We start from the raw sequence: 20,380 nt of genomic DNA, 5'->3' as shown, positions 1-20,380 counted from the left end.
CACAGTTGGCGAATTCCAGCAAATTCTGGTTAATTCTATGTCCAATAATACAGGCTCTGGGTCTTGTATGGGAGGTGGGCTTATAACGTATTAATGTTGGTTACTTGTGAATGTGTGAAAATTCAGCAGACCTGGTGGTTTGTTGGTTTGTTTACAGGAAGAAAAAGAAAAAAGCTTCCAGAGAAAGTGGTCGCTCGGGCCAGAGGTTCTCTAATTTTAGTACGCACATTGTGAAATGTTTTTGCTAGAGGCAGTGTTGACCACTGGATTGGTCAATTTATCATGAATGTTGTATGTATACATTCTATGTAACAGGCAGACAATTTATTAATTTATTTAATGTAAACCATAGCATAGGCATATCCTACATTAATACTGCATTTATTGTACCTAACATAAATCTTTATTCTCTAAGTGCAGCTGTTTAGCTGAGCTGGTTGAACACATCTGTGCAATATGCGTTTTACAGTACTGTGTACATATACCATCAGTCTTCTAACATAGGGTGTATGTAGAAGGCTCCTCCTCCGACCGCAGCTCTCATACAGTTAGGCAATTGGATAGTAAAGTTTGCTCCTTCAGTTAGGTGCTGTCTAAAAATGACCTGAAGAAAACTTGTTTTTTATTATTATTGGGAAACCTCAGCAGAGGTATTTACAGAGATGGTAATAATAGCAATGTTTTTCCTTCTGGTAATTTTTAGACTCTTTCTGACTCGTTTCTGCATTTCTCTGCGTTTCTTTACTGCAGTGATATTCCACACTTTTTTTCTAAACAGGAGGTTTGTCATTTAAAGTCGTGTAGTAATTATGACCAATGCATTACACATGTTTGTGTATTGCACACCACAATAATGATATTTATTCCACACTGTTGTGATATGGATTTATCTACCAACTAGGACAGCACAGAGACAGCCCGTAGCACTGCTTTCTGGTCTCTCACGCACACTCAGGCCTTAAGGTGTCCTGTTATCAAACGGCACGTGGGGTCAAGTTACAGTCCTGGAGAACACATGCTCAGAGCACACATAGATAATGAAATGCATGGACGCAGACACACTAAAATACACACCCCACACAGGTCAAACACAAAGGAGCTAAGGTTTTAGTAACAACTCTTTACAGCCCTGAAGGGTCTCAGTCATTGCTTAATAGGGACAGTGAATGAATTAGTGATTAACTGTGGGGGGCCTGCCATAAACTGTCTGTTTCACAAACTGTACATGACTGATCACTACTCCCCCAGGCCAGTTTGAGGGAAACCAACACCGGGGCACATATGGACGTATCACCAATCTCAGAGTAACAGAGCCGATCTAGGGCCATGTGCTGATTCTGTCTGTGAAGGGCTGATCCAGGATCAGCCCCCTGACTCTGAGAAATTAGATACAAGCCCTGCTCAGTCGGGTTTGTGCTTGCAGCATGCTGGATATAAATTTAGAGTCCATGGACATAAATGAGGGGCTTATAAATGGAGGGGGGGTGAAGAGTGAAGAACGTTTTCATGAGCTTGTCCTATTACTTACTAAGCCTGAACATTTTGTGGTGAATAGGAATGGGCTTAAAAGAATAGTTTGGGTAAAAAATCACATTTACAGGTTTCCTCTTTGAGATAAAGGTAGTGGAGTTTTTGAACACTCATTGTCCATTCTATTAGAGATATGTGTAAATGTAAAGTCAGAGACAGTATCTCATCTGTTGCTGCACAGTTTTTGTTAGTCAACTTCCTGTCCTTTATCAGTGATCACAGAAGACGTTTGGCTGGATATTTTTGATTGGTGGACTATGCTCAGTCCAGCAGTGACACTGAGGTGTTTAAAACCTCTAGCAGCACTGCTGTGTCTGATCTGCTCGTACAAGTGCAGCACACACCAGCGTGACACTCTGTAGTCAGAGTCACTACAGTACTGAAAATGATCCACCATCCGAATAATACCTGCTCTGTGGTGGTCCTGTAGGGGCTATGACTACTGAAGAAGAGGGTTAGAAGGGGGCTAACAAAGTATGCAGAGAAACAGATGGACTACAGTCTGTAATTGTAGAACTACAAAGTGCACCTATTACATGGGCGTGATAAATTGGACCATGAGTCTAGAAACAGGGAGGTGGTTTTAATGTTATGGCTGATCAGTCTATCTGACTGTTTGCCAAATGATGTCAAGTCCTGCCTCCTTTAGTTACGGTTGTTATGTCCATCAAAAGCTCAGGCTACCTAGCATCAGCAACACTGCTACAGACTTAAAATATCAGTATACAAAGGAAATTTTAGTAGCACAGAAGAGTACATTTGCAATCATTTAATATTCAAAAATAAACTGGCTTCAAAAAATGCTCAGTGCAGACACATGTTTTGGAATTGACAGTATGAATGTAGGCCAGTTTAGAGTCCAAGGAGTTGGAAACAGTCATTAATCAGACCAGCAACATGAGGTTTAAGCAGTAGTTTTTTATGTCTAATAAGGGGGAGGTTTGCGTTGAGAAAGATGCCCTTTCAAATGAGCTGCAGTTGAGTTGGGAGTGAAGATGATGCTGAGGAGGACTGGCCATCTTACCCATAAGGTTTTTTACTAAACTGTAATAGTACATCATTACAAATGATGGTGTGTATGCATGCAATATTACGTACAGAGACTTTTTTTTTTTTTTACCAAGCTCTCAGCAGCCAACTTGAGAGAAGCTATCATAGGCTACGTTTCACAGCAGGTAAAAGTGGCCCAAATCTGATTTTTTTCACCAAATCTGTCTTTTTTTTTTTTGGTTGGCTGTTCACATTATCTTTTAAATGTGATCTGTATGTGACATCAGTCTGAACAGATCAGTTCCCAAACCAGCCTGCATGCGCAAAAGAACAATACTTCACGAGGCGGAGTCATGATGGCCAGCGAACGCCTGTCGCTCCCAAAGCTTTCAGTGTCATCTTCGCCAGCATCACAGGAGCGTGGTTAGGTCAGGTTATGAAGATCCAGTGGTTGACAGCTGGACTCATCACCCAGAATATGCTCAAGTTCGCCTTAAAAAGGACGCGTTATTTGGCCATGGTCACTCTTTTGGTTCGTGTCCTCAGGCCTCTTCCAGCCATGATCAGCCGTTTCGTTCAAAGCCTCCGAAAAGCACGAAGCAGTTGTGATGAGTCTCCTCTATAGTTTTGGTACAGAAACATCTGCCTAAATGTTTCTGAGTCTCAGCAATGTGGAATGATGACTTATGTCGAGCTGGACTGACGTTAAAGTCACATGAATTCCGATTCTGGATGTTGAGACTGAGTCGCGTTGCCGCAGATCAGAAACGAATCAGATATCAGTACCACATATGAAAGCATCTCTAATCGGAATTGAAAATGTCAGATTCAGTGCGCTTTTTTTTTTTTTTTTTTTTTTTTTTTTTTTTTTTTTTTTGCTGTTCACACATCCACACAAATGACACATCGGTGTCATATATGTGGAAAAAGATCAGATTTAGGCCAACTAATTGATCTTAATATTGCTCTTTAACACTATTGGCGTCATGGTAGTAACCCAGATTGAGTTTAGTTTACCCTAACAGGCAGGCTCATGCTGGCTCTAATAGTTTTGATACTCAACTGTGAGTAATAAAGCCTAAAATCGTTTTTCAGCTCTGGGAAAGAAATAAAAGCAAAATCATACTGCAGATGATCAGGTTTGTGTGTTTTCACCTTTTCACTTATCCTAATAGTTTAGACAAATTTTCTGCCACTGCCGTTCTCACTGCAGGTTTGTTCTGAGTTTTTCACTTGACGGAGGACGTAGTCTTTAGAGATGGTTGTGACTGAGAGGCGTGACAATCATCATTTTCAATCCGTTAAATCGTGAACATGATTTGTGGCCATAATATTACTTTATAGCTATATTAGCATCATAACTCTAGTGCAAAACTAAGAAGCATGCTTCAGACACCAAACATGTCTTGGATTATCAGCTGCCTTTGGGCTGAGGGGTGGATTATGGAAATTAGGTTTTGGTCAAATCATTGCTATATGTGGATGATTTAAAGGTTTGTTCTTTTGTATAAGTATTCCTCACTTTCAAAATATAGATAAACAGTAAACAGTTCCCTTATTTTTTTTTATTTATTACAGTCAACAACTGAGACAGTTAATCACCATCAAAAGCTGTTTTGACTTGGTTAGGATTGTAGAAGCTCTGTCTATAGTGATGATTTTCTTTTAATTATTTTCTATAGTTTCTGTCATGTTTTTACAGTGGAGTGGCAGAGAAAGATGTAGGGAACCACAGTGATTGACTGTTTCACAGATTGTTTACGTTGCCTGGGAGACCACTGTGAGTCATTTTGCACTCTCACGGCCATAGTTATGAGTCGGCAGCAGCTTGGAATTTTTGAAGCATTGATCTACTATTAAATTGTATTAATATGTGTGTTCCTTGAATACAACACTGATAAACGCTTTTCTGGCCCATATATTTACAATTGAAACAAAAATGTAAACATTTGAAACCTGCACTGTGCCATTGTTCAGTGAGTGTGTGCTGTGTTAGACTGTGAGACTGTGAAATGATTCTATTTCCAGGTCCAGGTTCTGGGTTTGATCTCTTGTGAGTTTACCTCCCCTCACACACATCACTGCATGATTAGTGGCATTCTTTCCAGGTTTTTGTCATGTACCAAATCATGCAGAACAACCTGGACAAGGTTAGATTGTTGTTAGATCTCGGAGTGGATGTACTGATAAGTAGTCACTTCACTACCAGCAAAGTTTGGAATTCACATTTGACAGAGGTTATGTGTATCCAGCTCTGTGGAAAAATGATCATCCACGTCCAATTTTTGCCCTTCATATTCCTTATGACTATGTCGATAAAGAGTGGAGTACTCTGACTGTACGCCGACTGTATCGGCGATAACTCATTCTAAGAGTGTGAGGATGCGTTGATGTGAAGGTGTTGATTTATCAGTTTTGCAGTGTTGGAACTGATCATCTGTTCTAATAATGTTCCATAAAGCCTGTACTCATTTTTTTTGGCCAAAATAAAATTCTTGAGCTATTGTATATGAAAATATAGTTTTAAAGCATATATATTGTGCTCCACTTGTATATCATATTTTATTGTATTGCACTGTGTTTTGTAGTTTACTTTATTATTGAATGCACTGTATATTGTAGTTGTATTGCATTGCATGGCACAGAGTTCTGTGCTCAACTCTGTTCCTTTTTTCTGGGTAGCTACACTGACTTTTGTTTCTAGCAGTATCTGAGCTCAGGACTGTCTTTTTCTCTAACCTATTGGTAACTAGCAACGATACTTTCTCTAGATAGACAAAGCACTTTTTGTAAGTGGCTCTGGATAAGAGCGTCTGCTAAATTCTGTAAATGTAAAGTAAACATTTATGTCTTATTTTAATTGTCTACAAGTGTTGCATATTCAGTGTATTTTAAAAAATAATTCTGAATTGAAACAGAATAATTTGACAGAAATGTCTTCATTTTGTACTTCACCCCTACTTGGTGCTTACAGGCGTTTGTGTTATAGCAGCCTGTGGTCAGTAACTCATAGTCTTGTTGTTCACTTCTTTTCCAGGCCACGGAAAGAACCACAAAGATGCAGCATCTGTCCGAGCTACCCACCCTATCCCTGCAGCCTGTGGCATCTACTACTTTGAAGTGAAGATAGTAAGCAAAGGCAGAGATGGGTAAGTGTTGTGTTTTGTTGAGTGTTGGTGGGTGAGAACTCAGCAAAAAACTAGTAGCTTTGATTAAGCTGCCCCAGTTGTTGAGCCTGGAAAGTAGTGATCAAATTCTACATGACTGTGGACGTATTCGCTAAGAGATGGGCGCTGCAGCAGTAGCCCTTTATCTTGAGCGGTCCTGTTTGTTTCATCTGAACACTCAATGGACTCAAACATGTCAAAAACATGAAGATTAGGATTAGGGTTAGGTTAGGTTTTGCATAATTGAAGCAACATATATGTATAACAGGACATCTACTTAATGTAAGTAATGTGTCTGATGTGTTGTTTAACTGTTAACAATAGTCTAAGTTTATTAATCACCTTCAAAGAACCTTTCCAAAGTGTTACTGTAGCTACTTGCAACTGTGGGTCCACAGCATTTTCTAAAAATAAGGGAAGACCAAACAATGGGGAGTTTTAATTGGAGAGAGAAAAAAAGAAAGATAATTGTTTGTCCACTGGTTGGCCTCGTTTGTGTTTTGAAAAGATGTTTGGATTAGAACTTGCCCAGACCCAAAAGGACTGGTCAATTTCTATCTAATTTGGTTAGTTTCAGTCTTCATTTTTAACATATTGGTTAGACTTACTTGGGTGTTACTTCTCATAGGCACTCTCTCAGCTTTAACAAAATTGGAGGTCCTTGGTCTATATTTGAGTACTGACCAAAATTTCAGGTCCAATTGTTACGTGTTGGGCCTGAAAAGGGTATGAACTTCTGTTTTCCTTTCTCACTGTTGTTTACAGGTACATGGGGATTGGTCTATCTGCCCAGGGGGTCAACATGAACAGGCTGCCGGGTGAGTTAGCAGGGGGAGAGTGTGTGAGTGGTAAGGGCTGGTTGAGTGACTGTGGTTTACAGGGAGTCATTCAGTAAACATGACTTCTGATCTGTGGTGGACAGGTGGATTTTGGACTGAGCAACACTGGGTTGTTGGGTGTGTGTGTGTGTGTGTGTGTGTGTGTGTGTGTGTGTGTGTGTGTGTGTGTGTGTGTGTGGTTGGTCTTGAATGCATTTATCTTATAAAAAAAAAAAATCTTATAAAAGGCTTTTTGGCTGACTCGTCAGAAATGCACTCAATGCAAAATACACATGAAAATGATAACACTTAGTCAGCACATATACAGTATCTCACAAAAGTGAGTACACCCCTCATTTCTGCAAATATTTTATTATACTTTTCAAGGGACAACAATATAGAAATTAAACTTGGATGTAACTTGAAGTAGTCAGTTTACAGCTTGTATAGCAGTATAGATTTACTGTCCTCTGAAAATAACACACAGCCATAAATGTCTAAATAGCTGGCAACACAAGTGAGTGTGTGTGTGTGTGTAATATATATATATATATATATATATATATATATATATATATATATATATATATATATATATATATATATATATATATATATATATATATATATATATACATACATACATACATACATACATACACACACACACACACACACACACACACACACACACACACACACACACACACACACACACACACACACACACCCATATATGTGTATATGTTAATACGAGCAAACTAGTTCTACAAGAGGCACATTGAACTACTGGCCATTACTATATCCCGTCCTCTCGTTTCAGTATGGTTTATAACAAGTACTTGTTTTCCCTCGGGGTATCACAGACACGGTTCTGTTGCTATATTAGAAGAGAAGTTTATTAGATGAGCCCCCAGAGAGGTGAGGGATCGATTGAACTGTGCACATCTGCAGCAGAACTTGCCCAGAAATCACTGTGATCTGACTGGATTCCTTTTACATTCCCCAAAATATTGGCAGAAAAATGTATAGCAATAAAATGTTTTTAAAATGTCTAATATTTCAAAACTATAACATTTATGTTCAGACTGAAATATATGTATCATTGCAGCTGATTAGCAGGCTAAAGGCTTTGCAGGTAATGTTTTGTTAATTATGTTCATACTTTTGAACAAACATTCTAATTTACAAAGTGCATGTAGAGGCAGGCAATATGGCAAATGTATAATCACAGTTCTTCAGAAAGTGATACTGGATGTGTCACAGTATTTATTTTTTCTGACATTAAATAAATTAGAACAGACAAAGTAGTGGCACATTTTAAAAATACTAACAAAAAATATGAATCCAATTACTTGTATTGAGTATTTCACCCACGGTGTTGTACTAAATCCAGTTAAACAGGACTAATTATACTCTTTCATCACACCTGCAGTTGAGAAGTGGTTAAGTGCTGGTGATGTCCACAGTGTGCTCAGAAAAGCATATTGTATTAAATAGCTATAAATATAAGTATTTTTATTGCTCAGCTCCATTTACCTGGTTAGCTAAATAGCCACTAGTAGGTGGCCACTTGTATACAGTATATATGACACACTTCCGAATGGAAAGGGCATGTCAAAAATACTTTTGGAAACGGGTTCTGGGAGAAAGCACGTGGGCAATCCAAGACCGCTTGTCTTGGCCAGCCTCAGCAGTTGCTGTAGTGCCTCTTGCTGCAGTGTTTAGAATGCAGCGTGCAATTGAGTTGTGCACTTGTGTGAAGTATGTTGTTTTTTTTGCACAGTGCTGTGTTTATATATCTGATAACTTAAAGCATTTCTGGTCATTGTTTCCGTAATCTCAGTGAACACTGTAAGCGTATATACATAAAGAAGTTCTTAAAGGGCCCATATCCTATGTCTTTTTTTTTTTTTCTTCTCTCTGTCATCCACTTATAATATTTGTGGTTTTACATATAAGAACATTTATAATACATTTTTCAATTACTGTTAAACAGGCTGTTTTTGTTGCTGTGCCCTTACGACTGATATATGTATGTGATATCTGTTCTGATTGGGTGCCTCGTGTTTCATTCTTGCTGAAACATCCCTAAGCTACTCTAGACTGATGTGGCGGATATATGTAGATGAATAGCTTTAAGTGACATTACGAAAGCAATGAATTCAAAACAGCTTGTTTGTACAGCTCAATTTCCATTTCTGCAATGTATGGACTGGGGAGCAAGGCTGCATTTGGAAACTAACAATGTTTACATCTTACATCAAAGTCTTTTGTTCTAGTGGGGAGAGGACTATTCTGGTTTCTGAGAAATTGACTCTAAGTAAATAATTGTCAAATATGCCTTTGCAAATCCCTGTTTCTGACTCTGTTTACCTGTGTAAAGTCCTTGTTGTTAACATTGCACCTGCTCTCATGCAAATGTGCATTCTGTAGTTCCTCAATAGCCTACTTGGATTTCTATCATATAATTTGTTTGTGGTTTGGCACCATTGCACCCTCCATCTTTTCTGTGTAGTCTGTCTGTCCTTAGCCTCACCCACCTTTTTTCACCAGCTGTCTCTTTCCTATGCAGTCCCCTCTCTGCTTCTTTGAGCATGCCTGAGCATGCCCTGGGAAAGACTGTCAGCAAACAGAATGACCTTAAACGTCTCCCAGTCTATCTAAAATTGCTTCACAAGATCGCTCTTTGAAAGGGCATGATGTCAAGTGGACAGTGTCTGTGAATTTCCACGTAAGACCTTAGTATTTTTCCCCTGCGCCTTGATCTTCTACTGTTATCCATTTTTCCTAGTTGAGTTTTCGGGCACACACAGATTTTCCTTTGAAAGGACTTGCCTTATTGAATAAGAGCTGAATCCCAACTATTGATTTGGAATTTGTGCTATGTTTTTCTTGAATTTGCATGTGCTAGTTCAACAGAATGTTTGTCCTGTCAAAGGAGGTATGATTGGTTTGGATTGAATATAATTAAACAATGTGCTGGATTAATATGTTTACTGTTAAAGCCGCTGTAGAAAGTGAATGGTGGAATTGGTGTAATGTGTGTGCTCATGTCAGCGCTGCTTCTGATTTAAGAGTTTAGAAATTATGTTAAGTATGAAGTAGTAAACATGCTGAGATTGTTTTGATGAGTACTTTATCATGGGCCTGTGAGGTAGTGCTCAGTGACATTGTCTATACTGGTATTGGTAGGTCAGTGCAGTATTTATTTTTGTTCTGTTTATTGCTGGATAACAAGAACTTGGGGAACTTTCACACCTACCTTGTTTGATGTGGACCTCTTGAAGTTTTTCGTTAACAGTCTGTTTTGACAGGTGTGTAGACCCCACCCACACTTACAGCTGCAGCAAAAAAATGAACTGTAGTCTGACAAAAATCCAGTTTGCTGCAAGTGGGAATGCATTTTTATGAGGGCATGCACTAAGGAAGGGAATAAAACATTGGAGCATATTCTTCTGCTTATTCCAGCATAGTACTGCTTGCATATACTGTCTGCATTATCCATCCATCCATCCATTTTCTAAGCCGCTTCTGCATCGGGGTCGCGGGGGGGTGCTGGAGCCTATCCCAGCAGTCTTCGGGTGGAAGGTAGGATACACCCTGGACAGGTCGCCAGTCCATCGCAGGGCAGACAGACAGACAGACACAGACAGTCACTCACACCTAGGGGCAATTTAGCATGTCCAATCGACCTGACTGCATGTCTTTGGACTGTGAGAGGAAACCGGAGAACCCGGAGGAAACCCACGCAGACATGGGGAGAACATGCAAACTCCACACAGAGAGGACCCTGGTCACCCGGCTGGGGAATCTAACCTATCGAATCGATCCTTGCTGTGAGGCGACAGCGCTACCCACCACGCCACCGTGCCACCCTTCTGTCTGCATTATCTGTTTTGCTTGTTTTAACATCACAGTCTTTACAGGCGGTCATATCATTCATGCAGCATAACAGCAGATGAGCAATAAAATTTTTGTCACATGGATCACAGAACATATTACATCAGGACAAACCAATCATAAAGAGGCAGATATCAAGTAAGGTTTATTATTATTATTGCTGTTGTGAAACAAATAGACATTAAGCATCTCTATTTTTTTGGGAGTTTTTTTTTTTTTTGGCTCAAATGTTGGCAAATGTGAAAGTACCAGAGCGTAATCCTGCAAAACGTCTGACCAATAAACAAGCACTTACATGTAATTTGGTGCACTTTAGCCATTGCAGGGTGTAACCAATAAACAAATGAATGAAAAAGATACAATGTCACAATCAGATGTCACAAATCAACCAAAGGTTTGGAAAGATTCTTCTATCATACTCTGCAGTGTACTGAGGAAATATGCTGTCATTAACTTGAATTAACTTCCGTTAATTCTAACTTGATATTAAATGTAAGTATTCAGGAGTTATGGGCAGATGCTGATTTCTGATATTTTGCATGTACGTACCTGCTGAAGCATGAACATTTTAAAAGTAGGAGTAGACAGTAAGACAAATTTTGTAATTTGACCTCTGTCTGGAGTTACAGCCAGTTTTTACATATTCCCTACATTTTCACAGGCTTAAAAGTAATCAAACAGTTGACTGATCAGCAGTTTAATGGCCAGGTGTTGCCTGATCCTTTATTTCATGACAAATTAAGGAGATAAAAGGTGCGGAGTTGATTCCAGGTGTTGAATATGCATTTGGTAGCTGTTCATGGTAACGCTTAATATGTGGTCTAAAGATGTTTTGATGCAAGTGACGTAGGCCATCATTAGGCAAAAAAAAAAACTATCAGAGAAAGAGCAGAAACTGCAGGAGTGGCCAAATCAACAATGTGGTACATTCTTTAAAAGAAGGAATGCATTAGTGAGCTCAGCAACACCAAAAGGCCTGTAAGACAATGGAAGATAACTTTCCATGGTGAAGCAAATCCCTTCACAACATCTAGTCAGGCACATTCTGGAGATGGTTGATGAATCATTATCAAAGTCTACAGTCAAGAGACACCTTCATGAATGTAAATACAGAGGTTTTACTTCTAGATGCAAACCACTGGTGACACTGAAGCACAGAAAGGCCAGATTAGACTTTGCTAGAAAGAATCTAAAAAGGCCTGGTTCTGGAACAAGATTCTTTGGACAAATGAAACCAAGATTAACTTGGAGCCAAATGATGAGAAGAGAAGAGTAGGAGAAGCAAAGGAAGGGCTCATGATCCAAAGCATACTCTGTCATCTGTTAAACATGGGCATGTATGGCTGCCAGTGGAATGTACTGACTTCTTAGCTGACTTCAACCCAGTTGAGCATGCTTTTCAATTACTATGAATGAAGGAATGTGTGTAAATGAGTTTTGTGTACATTTGGCTCCATGGCTATTCCTATCCAATCAGATGGCACCTTGTGATGTTCTGTCCGATCAGCTGCCCCCAGCCTGCAACTCTGTCACCAGGCATGGTGCCTGTAGCCTTTGGAATGCTTTGGAGTAATCCAGCCAGTTCTATACACACTTGCTGACTGCAACATGCCAGTTCGTTCAGCCCATGCTGCTACTCTTTGTTTTAGAGTATTTGGAATATGATAGAAATGGAAATGTGCTCATATAGGCTGGGCTGTCCTTTTGGCCTGATGTAGTATTCTAGTATAGGCATCAGTGTACCACCTGTAATGGTAGTAGGTCCTTTAGGTGATTCAAGGTTTGTCTGATTTATTTTCTGTTTGTGGTAGTAGTGTAATAATACATATTTTCAACTTTTGATGGAATTTTAATTCAGAGGTCAAAATTCAAGTTGCATTTTGATATTTTAAGTTGTTATGCATTGAAATTAAAATCTCGGCCAAAATCCAAACTCTGGACACACCGAGCCGAAAACCAGAAATAAAAACTAAAAAAAAAAAAAAAACTGGCAATAAACAAGAGCAGTTTACATAAAATAAACTTACCAAAATGATTATAGTGTGCAGTCTACAGTATGCACCGCATAATCCTACATCCTTGACAAAAGAACGAGTGGCCATCCAAGGCAAAGAATTCCATTATGTTTTTAGTTTTGCACATCTGTTCGTTCATTTTTTTTTAAAAATTATTTCAAAAACGGAGGCTACAGATTGTAAGCTCTCTGCACCAGGACCTTTCCTTTCTGCTTTTGCTGTTTTGCTGCATTATTTATACTGAGCAAGATGTCATGTTTTTAAGTGGTTTCAAACCTGTAGTGGAGACATTCTTGAGTGTTTTATCCCCCACCTGATACTTGACATGAGAAGTGATTACAAATTACTTGTCTGGTGTCCCTTGTTGCTGATATTTTTTCTGATATGCTGATGCTGTTTAAACGTATCTGCACTGACCAACACAAGATAATGAAGGAAACAGTATCATTTATAATGACTGTTCCTAATTTTTATTCCCATTAAAATGATTTATAAAGACATTTTGTAGGCATATTAGACCATAGAGAGTATTTGCCAAGTTTACATTTCAGTACACATTTTAATTTTTTTTTTTTTTGGATTTTCTGAAATTATTACACAATTATGGTTTGGTTGGCAGTGTATTAGTGGTTCTGGTAAATTTATGTGTAATAAAAACTGTGTTGACATGTTGTGATGTATGACTTCAAATTGCTGTTACTGTGGAAGAGAGATGATGTCACCTGTATGTGTGTGTGTATGTGTACGTGTGTGTGTGTGTGTGATTACAGCATAATGGTCTTACGCGCCCTGTTGACCTCTGCGTCTCTGATCCCATAGTGGAGCCCTGCCCGTTTCATTAGCATGGAGGGAACAGTGAACGCGGCTTTAGGAGCAATATCCCTGTCAGTGCTGCTCTGCAGATTAATCTAATACCTCACAGTTCACACACGACCTACTTTCCATCCTGCCGTTCCCTGATTTACTTTTTCCTTTTGTCCTTGTTTTGGTTTCGTGTCTGTCCAATCCGTCTCTCTGCATTGCTTTTAAATCGGTGGAACGTGCGCATAGTAATGCCAGACTATTCACACACTTCCATATGCGACGCCCAGGACTGGCATGCACAGTCCGCACTGGGATTCGCAGTGTCTGTGGTGCACAGTAAGTGTTGCTGAGAGTTGAGTGACTCATTGGGCCTCAGTCGGCTCTGATGTGTAGTCGGATGCCTCCTTCTGGCTGGGGGAGACATTGCATGTTATGCTAAATGGCTGAAGAGAGTGAAGGGGGGACAAAAACTAGAAGCACAAGTTCATCTATCTGGATTCACATAGATTATCGAGGTCCAGTTTCTTTTGCACACCCCTAACTCTACAGTATTCAGCATGAGCTGCTAAAATGATCTCATATCTGAATCTCAGGACAACTTTAATAATACTGTATTTGTAATTGCAGTCTCTTGTTTGTTTTCTTTATCGTTTCTCTCAGGCTGGGACAAGCACTCCTACGGTTACCACGGTGACGACGGACACTCCTTTTGCTCCTCAGGGACCGGCCAACCATACGGCCCGACCTTCACAACGGGCGATGTGATTGGCTGCTGCGTGAACCTCATCAACAACACATGCTTCTACACCAAGAACGGACACAGTTTAGGTAAAGTGAAACCTGTCTAGTTGAAAATGTCAAAAGAACACCAGGTTTTCTAATTGTGTTTAGTCATATATGATAAATAGTGTTTGGCCTGTCAAACTTGTTTTTCGAAACCAGTTGGAATGTTAAATAGCTTGACAAGTTTGTTGTGTTTTACATAAGTTGATGTTTGTCTGCTTCTTTTCTCTTCCAGGTGTGGCCTTCACAGATCTCCCAGTAAGTGAAGAAAGAAGCACTGACTCACTCACTCTTGCGCTCACACATACATCACTCCGTTCATCTTGCCATACTTTTGGAAAGCTTTTGTTGTATGTCCAGGTTAAGAGGGTGGTAATGCGCTTGGCTGAGCATTCTGCTTGTAGTGTATGATTAATGAAGCGGACACTTCACCTGATACTTTGCCAGTTGATGTGATTTGGATGAAGGCCCTGTGCAGTGACTCAGTGACAGAGCAAGAGAGAGACACCATGAAGATGCAAACAGTACTCATTATATCCTCCCCGCTCCACCTCTCCGTCTCTCCTGTCTTGTTTTTTTCTCTCTCTCCCCAGCCCAACCTGTATCCTACAGTAGGGCTGCAGACTCCTGGAGAAATCGTGGACGCTAACTTTGGCCAGCAGCCATTTGTGTTTGACATTGAGGACTATATGAGTGAGTGGAGGGCAAAGATCCACGGCATGATCGCCCGCTTCCCCATCGGAGAGAGGCTCGGCGAGTGGCAGACAGTGCTGCAGAAGTGAGAGGCCATTTTCACCTATCAAATAGGGCTGCACGATATTATGAAATACCATATTACGATTATGTTGTTACATATTATAATAGCGATATGTCTTGTAATATTGTAAAGCATATTGGCGACCCTCCTGATGACATGATAAAAAAACAAGTCATCGTATTTATTCCTAAATTATTTGCATTTGTTTGATCGTGAGTGCCTTATTTGCATATTGCACCCTCAGGCAATATCAACATTAGAAATATCAGAGTCATGATAATGACTAAAAATGTGCAGCTTTACTATCAAATAATCAAACCCTACAATGTAAAAATGCCACTTTTACATTGTCTAGTTAGTTGTAAACATGCAAGCACTCATTTTGATACAAGAAATTGTCATTTGTAACTAGTGCTTATAAAATGGATAATACAGTCCTAAAATCTGATTGGTTGAGCTGCGTTTGAAACTGTTGTAAAATGCTTGATAAATGCACACCATGGCAGAATAGTTTTTTAATGCAATTATTATTAATTATAACTGAAATATTTTATTGAATGTGTGCATTTTATAATATTTTGTTGTCACCGTTTTATAAAAGCAGTAAGTGTGTGTGCTACTGTGATTTAATAAGGGGTATGGGGTGATGATAGAAATCAGTGCTAATAGCGTATTGCTTTAATTGAAACTTTACTGGTTACACAAGACAAGTTCTAACAGGTTGCAAAGACGGGGAGCATATATGTTCCTTCACCTCTCTGCTAGCTCTCTCATTGGGCCATCTTGCATTAGAGGACTCATGAACGGTTTTTGTGTCATAAAAATCAAACAAGTTTAAAAAAAAAAAAACTTTTCTTACACATCATTCATGCTGTGAACCGCTTCTGACCAAGCTCCCAACCTGGAAAAGCACTTCCAATTGTAAAAAGTTTGCTGGAAGGGACAAGTTGAGGGTTAAATCGGAGTAAAGATCATGTAGTGTGCACCCAGTTTAAAGGAAATAATGCTTATATGCTCTGTTCTCCTGCAATAACTGTGCCTGATGCTCTTTTCAGTATGGTGTCCAGCTACCTGGTGCATCATGGGTACTGCGCCACTGCCATGGCCTTTGCTCGAGCCACAGAGACCATGATCCAGGAGGACCAGACCTCCATAAAGAACAGACAGAGTGAGAATCCATGCACAGACACACGCCAAATTCTTCCTAAAAATATAAGATAATTGCTTAAATACAGATCAGAGAACCAGTTCATGTTTGTCCCATCTGTCTGCTTATTATTGTAGATTATGTTCAAAGACTTTCTTTAAACTGCTGCTGCCATATCAGCCAGTTTTTATCACAAAGGACAGGTACAGAAAGCTTTTTTTTTTTGCTACTGTACAAAACACAGTCACTGTGGTGTCACTGTTTGGGCTAGAAAAATGTTTTGTGAAGGGGAACAGTCACATTTGAGTATTTCTTAGGCTCAGAAGGTGCTGTATGATGCCAGAGGAAAAAATGTTTTTGTTTGTTTGGTTTTTGTCGCTATCAAAGTCACTTCAGAGAAATAAGCAAGGACAAACCCCATCAGAAACGTCTTTTGAGCATGTTTGAAACAGAGAGAGGACCCCCCAAGAATCACCACAGCAGGCTGACTCTGCTGTGAACAGAAATAGTGCATCCACAGCATTTAGTAATGCCCCTGTTTCAAACTCGCAACATACCAAACGGTCTTACAAACCAGAAATACAGAACAAGTTATTAGCAGTGCTGATATTGCCACGCCCATACTAGACCGAATGAACTGGAATGAACTGAAATGAATAGGAGTTAGTTTAATAAAAAGAAAAAACTTTAAAAGTGTATGATCAAGTGTCTTGATTTTTGTTCTTAATGGTTGTAAAACTGATGAGCTGTTTCACTGTGTGACTGGACCCCTTTGAGTATTGCAGTCACATTGTATCGCTCTTAATTTTTTTTAAAAACTATTTCTGTTTACTTATAATACATTCTGTGTTGTTCTTTGTCTACAGAGAGATGGAGGACAGGCCTATAATCGATTAGACTGTTGGACAAATAGGCAGCATTGCCACTTTCTCAGTAGCAATTGGTGGCTATAAACAAGCAGTGATAGAGAAATATTTTCTTTTATTTTTGTTCACAGTTAGCCGGTTAATGTTTTTGACAGTTTAAGCTGTGGAATCGTGCATTATTGGTTCAGGCGTTCTGACAGCATGCGTTTTTCGCTGGGTTTCGGGTTAGTTAAGATTGGTTTTAGGTCTGCCTTTCTGACAACCCTACAGCCACAAATGGTGTGTGTGTGTGTGTTTGAGCAGGAATACAGAAGCTGGTCTTGGCGGGTCGTGTAGGAGAGGCTATTGAAGCCACACAGCAGCTGTACCCCGGGCTCCTAGAACGCAACCCAAATTTACTCTTCATGTTGAAGTGAGTGATGTCTATACACACATGCGCCCCCCCCCACCCCACACACACACACACACACACACACACACACACACACACACACACACACACACACACACACACAAATGCACTTATGCTAGAGATTTACCAAAACAGCTTCAAAACAGTGAAGTGTTGTGATCATGTTAATATAGCTGACAATGAGTGGGAGTCTGCTCTTTTGCATGCATTTGATTTGAATAATGATAAATACTGACTATTGCTTTTTATTAATTTAATTACACTTACAAATACATTAACGTATTTGAATTACTGAACTGTTCCTTTAAGCAAAGGTGTGCCAGGTTCTACTCTGCTTAACAGCACTGTAGGGTTGCAAACCCTGCATTTAACCTGGAATGGTCTGCGTTCCATGATTCTAACATTATTGAAGCGCATAAATCCAAGGTTGGGTCAAAAGTGAGTTCTGGATCAAATAGGGCCTTCATTGTAATTTACATAATGCTGGAAATAGAAACAAACCCACTATCATGTATTTAATCACCACCATGCCTTAGTCCCAGCCAACATTAATCATAATTGGTGTATTTTATGACAAGCCAGGCCATTGTAAAAAAGTGGTAGGAAAACCTGGCCAGATGGTCTTGAGGTGAAGATGTCAGTATTGATCTAGAATAAGTTTACACTGCCTGTTTTTCCAAGAAGTGTTTACAGTTAGTCATTTCTTTCATTTTTCTGCTATCCCTGCTACTGGCAGCATTTTAATAGACTTTGCTTGAAAAAAGCTGTCAGTGTGCCATTACTCTCACACAATGGCACAAACTTTTTAAAACCTTGGAACACTCTGTGCTTTCCAAAGACAGCGAAAGATGTTTGATTATATTATGAGAGACACAAACATGAAGGTACAGTCAGAAAAACAGGCAGAGAGACCGGCATGTTCCCTGACATGCTTCTTAGCTAGAGAACAGCATTTTTTTGTTATGTGCTCCTATGACCAGCATAGTGGCAGGGTGAACCACCGGTCAGTACTGCTTGAGAGTGTGCTGCACTCAGTTTGGTTAGTCAGTTGCTGGGCTGATTGTCATGTGTTAGAAGTAAAAACAAAACTCTGTGTTGACGGATGACAGATGGTGTCATTCTTGCTATAAAGTCATATAAAGTGTAATTTACATATTTGTCGCATTTCTATTATCTTTATATTTTTTTCCAGCTGTTATTGCCATTGTTTTTTTTCCATATCTGTATATGTCATTTATCTGAAGTTATCTGCAACTATATTTCCAAAAGTATTCACTCGTCTGCCTTCACACTTACTTGAGTGACATCCTATTCTTAATCCGTAGGGTTTAATATGATGTCGGCCCATCCTTTGCAGCTATAACAGTTTCAAATCCTCTGGGAAGGCTTTCAACACGGTTTAGGAGTGTGTTTATGGGAATTTTTGACCATTCTTTCAGAAGCGCATTTGTGAGGCAGGACACTGATGTTGGACGAGAAGGCCAGGCTCACAGTCTCTGCTCTAATTTATCCCAAATGTGTTCTGATGGGTTGAGGGCAGGACTCTGAGTTTGGTGTGGAAGAACTTGACAGGCCTGCACACTCATCCATGTCTTAATGGACCTTGCTTTGTGCACTGGTGAGCAGTCATGTTGGAACAGGAAGGGGCCATCCCCAAACTGTTCTCACAAAGTTGGGATCATGAAATTTTCCAAAATCTCTTGGTCTGGTGAAGCATTAAGAGTTCCTTTCACTGGAACTAAGGGGCCGAGCCTGACTCCTGAAAAACAATCCCATATCATAATCCCCCCTCCACCAAACTTTACACTTGACACAATGCAATCAGACAATTACTGTTCTCCTGGGAACCATCAAACCCAGTCTCATCCATCAGATTGCCAGACGGCGAAGCGTGATTAGTCATTCCAGAGAACACGTCTCCACTGCTCTAGAGGCTAGTGGTGGCGCTTTACACCACTGCATTCAACGCCTTGCATTGTGCTTGGTGACGTAAGGCTTGGATGCAGCTGCTCAGCCATGGAAACCCATTCTGTGAAGCTCTCAAGGTACTGTTCTTGAGCTAATCTCAAGGCCACAAGAAGTTTTGAAGTCTATAGCGATTGACTCTGCAGAAAGTTGGCAAAGTGCCTCAGCATCCGCTGACCCCACTCTGTCATTTTACATGACCTACCACTTGTTGCACAGGAGGCATCCTATCATGGTACCACGCTGGAATTCACAGAGCTCCTGAAAATGATCCATTCTTTCACAAATGTTTGTAGAAGCAGTCTGCATGCCTAGGTGCTTGGTTTTATACATCTGTGGCCATGGAAGTGATTGAAACACCTGAATTCAATGATTTGGATGGGTGAGTGAATACTTTTGGCAATGTAGTGTATCTAGGGTTATTTACTATATATTTGAGTTTTTTTTTATCTGTATCCTTTCAACCACATGAATAAACTAGCTTCCATTTTATTTTCTTGTCTTTTGGTCCAGCGGTTTGAAAGTGTCATTTTACATGGTCACATGATGCGTTATTGCCATTTTGACAGACTTTCTTGAAACCTACCGCTGGAATTGGCTCCAGAACCCCCCGCGACCCAGCTGCATGAAAGTTTCACCATGTAAAGTTAGCCTTTGACTTTGCTTTAAGATTTTGGACTTACATTTTCAGTGAGATTCTCACTGTGACCCTTTTTGTGACCATAGTGTTAAAAAAAAAAAAACCAACAAAAAAAAACAGAGCAAGTTGTTTATCCTAACTATCCATCCATCCATCCATTTTCTAAGCCACTTCTCCCTCAGGGTCGCGGGGGGTGCTGGAGCCTCTTCCAGCGGTCATCGGGCGGAAGGCAGGATACACCCTGGACAGGTCGCCAGTCCATCGCAGGGCAGACAGACGCACAGTCACTCACACACTCACACCTAGGGGCAATTTAGCATGTCCAGTTGGCCTGATTGCATGTCTTTGGACTGTGGGAGGAATCCCATGCAGACACGGGGAGAACATGCAGACTCCACACAGAGAGGACCCGGGGAATCGAACCCAGGCCCTCCTCGCTGTGAGGCGACAGCCTACAAAGTTTACAACACAGTACAACACAGTTTACAAAACTATGATATTGCAAATGCTGAGATTCCGCTCTGCCTTTGAACATCCAAATGTTAGGGTGTTCTTCTTCTCTTTCAAATGATTTGAACTTTGC

General features: G+C 40.1%; 1 protein-coding gene across 2 annotated transcripts in view; it reads left to right on the top strand.

The window, feature by feature from the left end:
* Nucleotides 1-20,380, top strand: part of ranbp10 (RAN binding protein 10) — a 52,438-nt gene that overhangs the window by 9,741 nt on the left and 22,317 nt on the right. For both annotated transcript variants that reach the window (XM_017704194.2, XM_037540014.1), the window contains exons 2-8: nucleotides 5,558-5,669; nucleotides 6,453-6,505; nucleotides 13,888-14,055; nucleotides 14,246-14,268; nucleotides 14,604-14,788; nucleotides 15,823-15,935; nucleotides 17,084-17,192. In XM_017704194.2, coding sequence (XP_017559683.1) covers nucleotides 5,558-5,669; nucleotides 6,453-6,505; nucleotides 13,888-14,055; nucleotides 14,246-14,268; nucleotides 14,604-14,788; nucleotides 15,823-15,935; nucleotides 17,084-17,192 — 763 coding nt within the window. The remainder of the gene's footprint in view (nucleotides 1-5,557; nucleotides 5,670-6,452; nucleotides 6,506-13,887; nucleotides 14,056-14,245; nucleotides 14,269-14,603; nucleotides 14,789-15,822; nucleotides 15,936-17,083; nucleotides 17,193-20,380) is intronic.

Source organism: Pygocentrus nattereri, chromosome 7, assembly GCF_015220715.1.
Source record: "Pygocentrus nattereri isolate fPygNat1 chromosome 7, fPygNat1.pri, whole genome shotgun sequence".
Taxonomy (NCBI): domain Eukaryota; kingdom Metazoa; phylum Chordata; class Actinopteri; order Characiformes; family Serrasalmidae; genus Pygocentrus; species Pygocentrus nattereri.
This window is presented reverse-complemented; position numbering and strand designations above follow the sequence as displayed.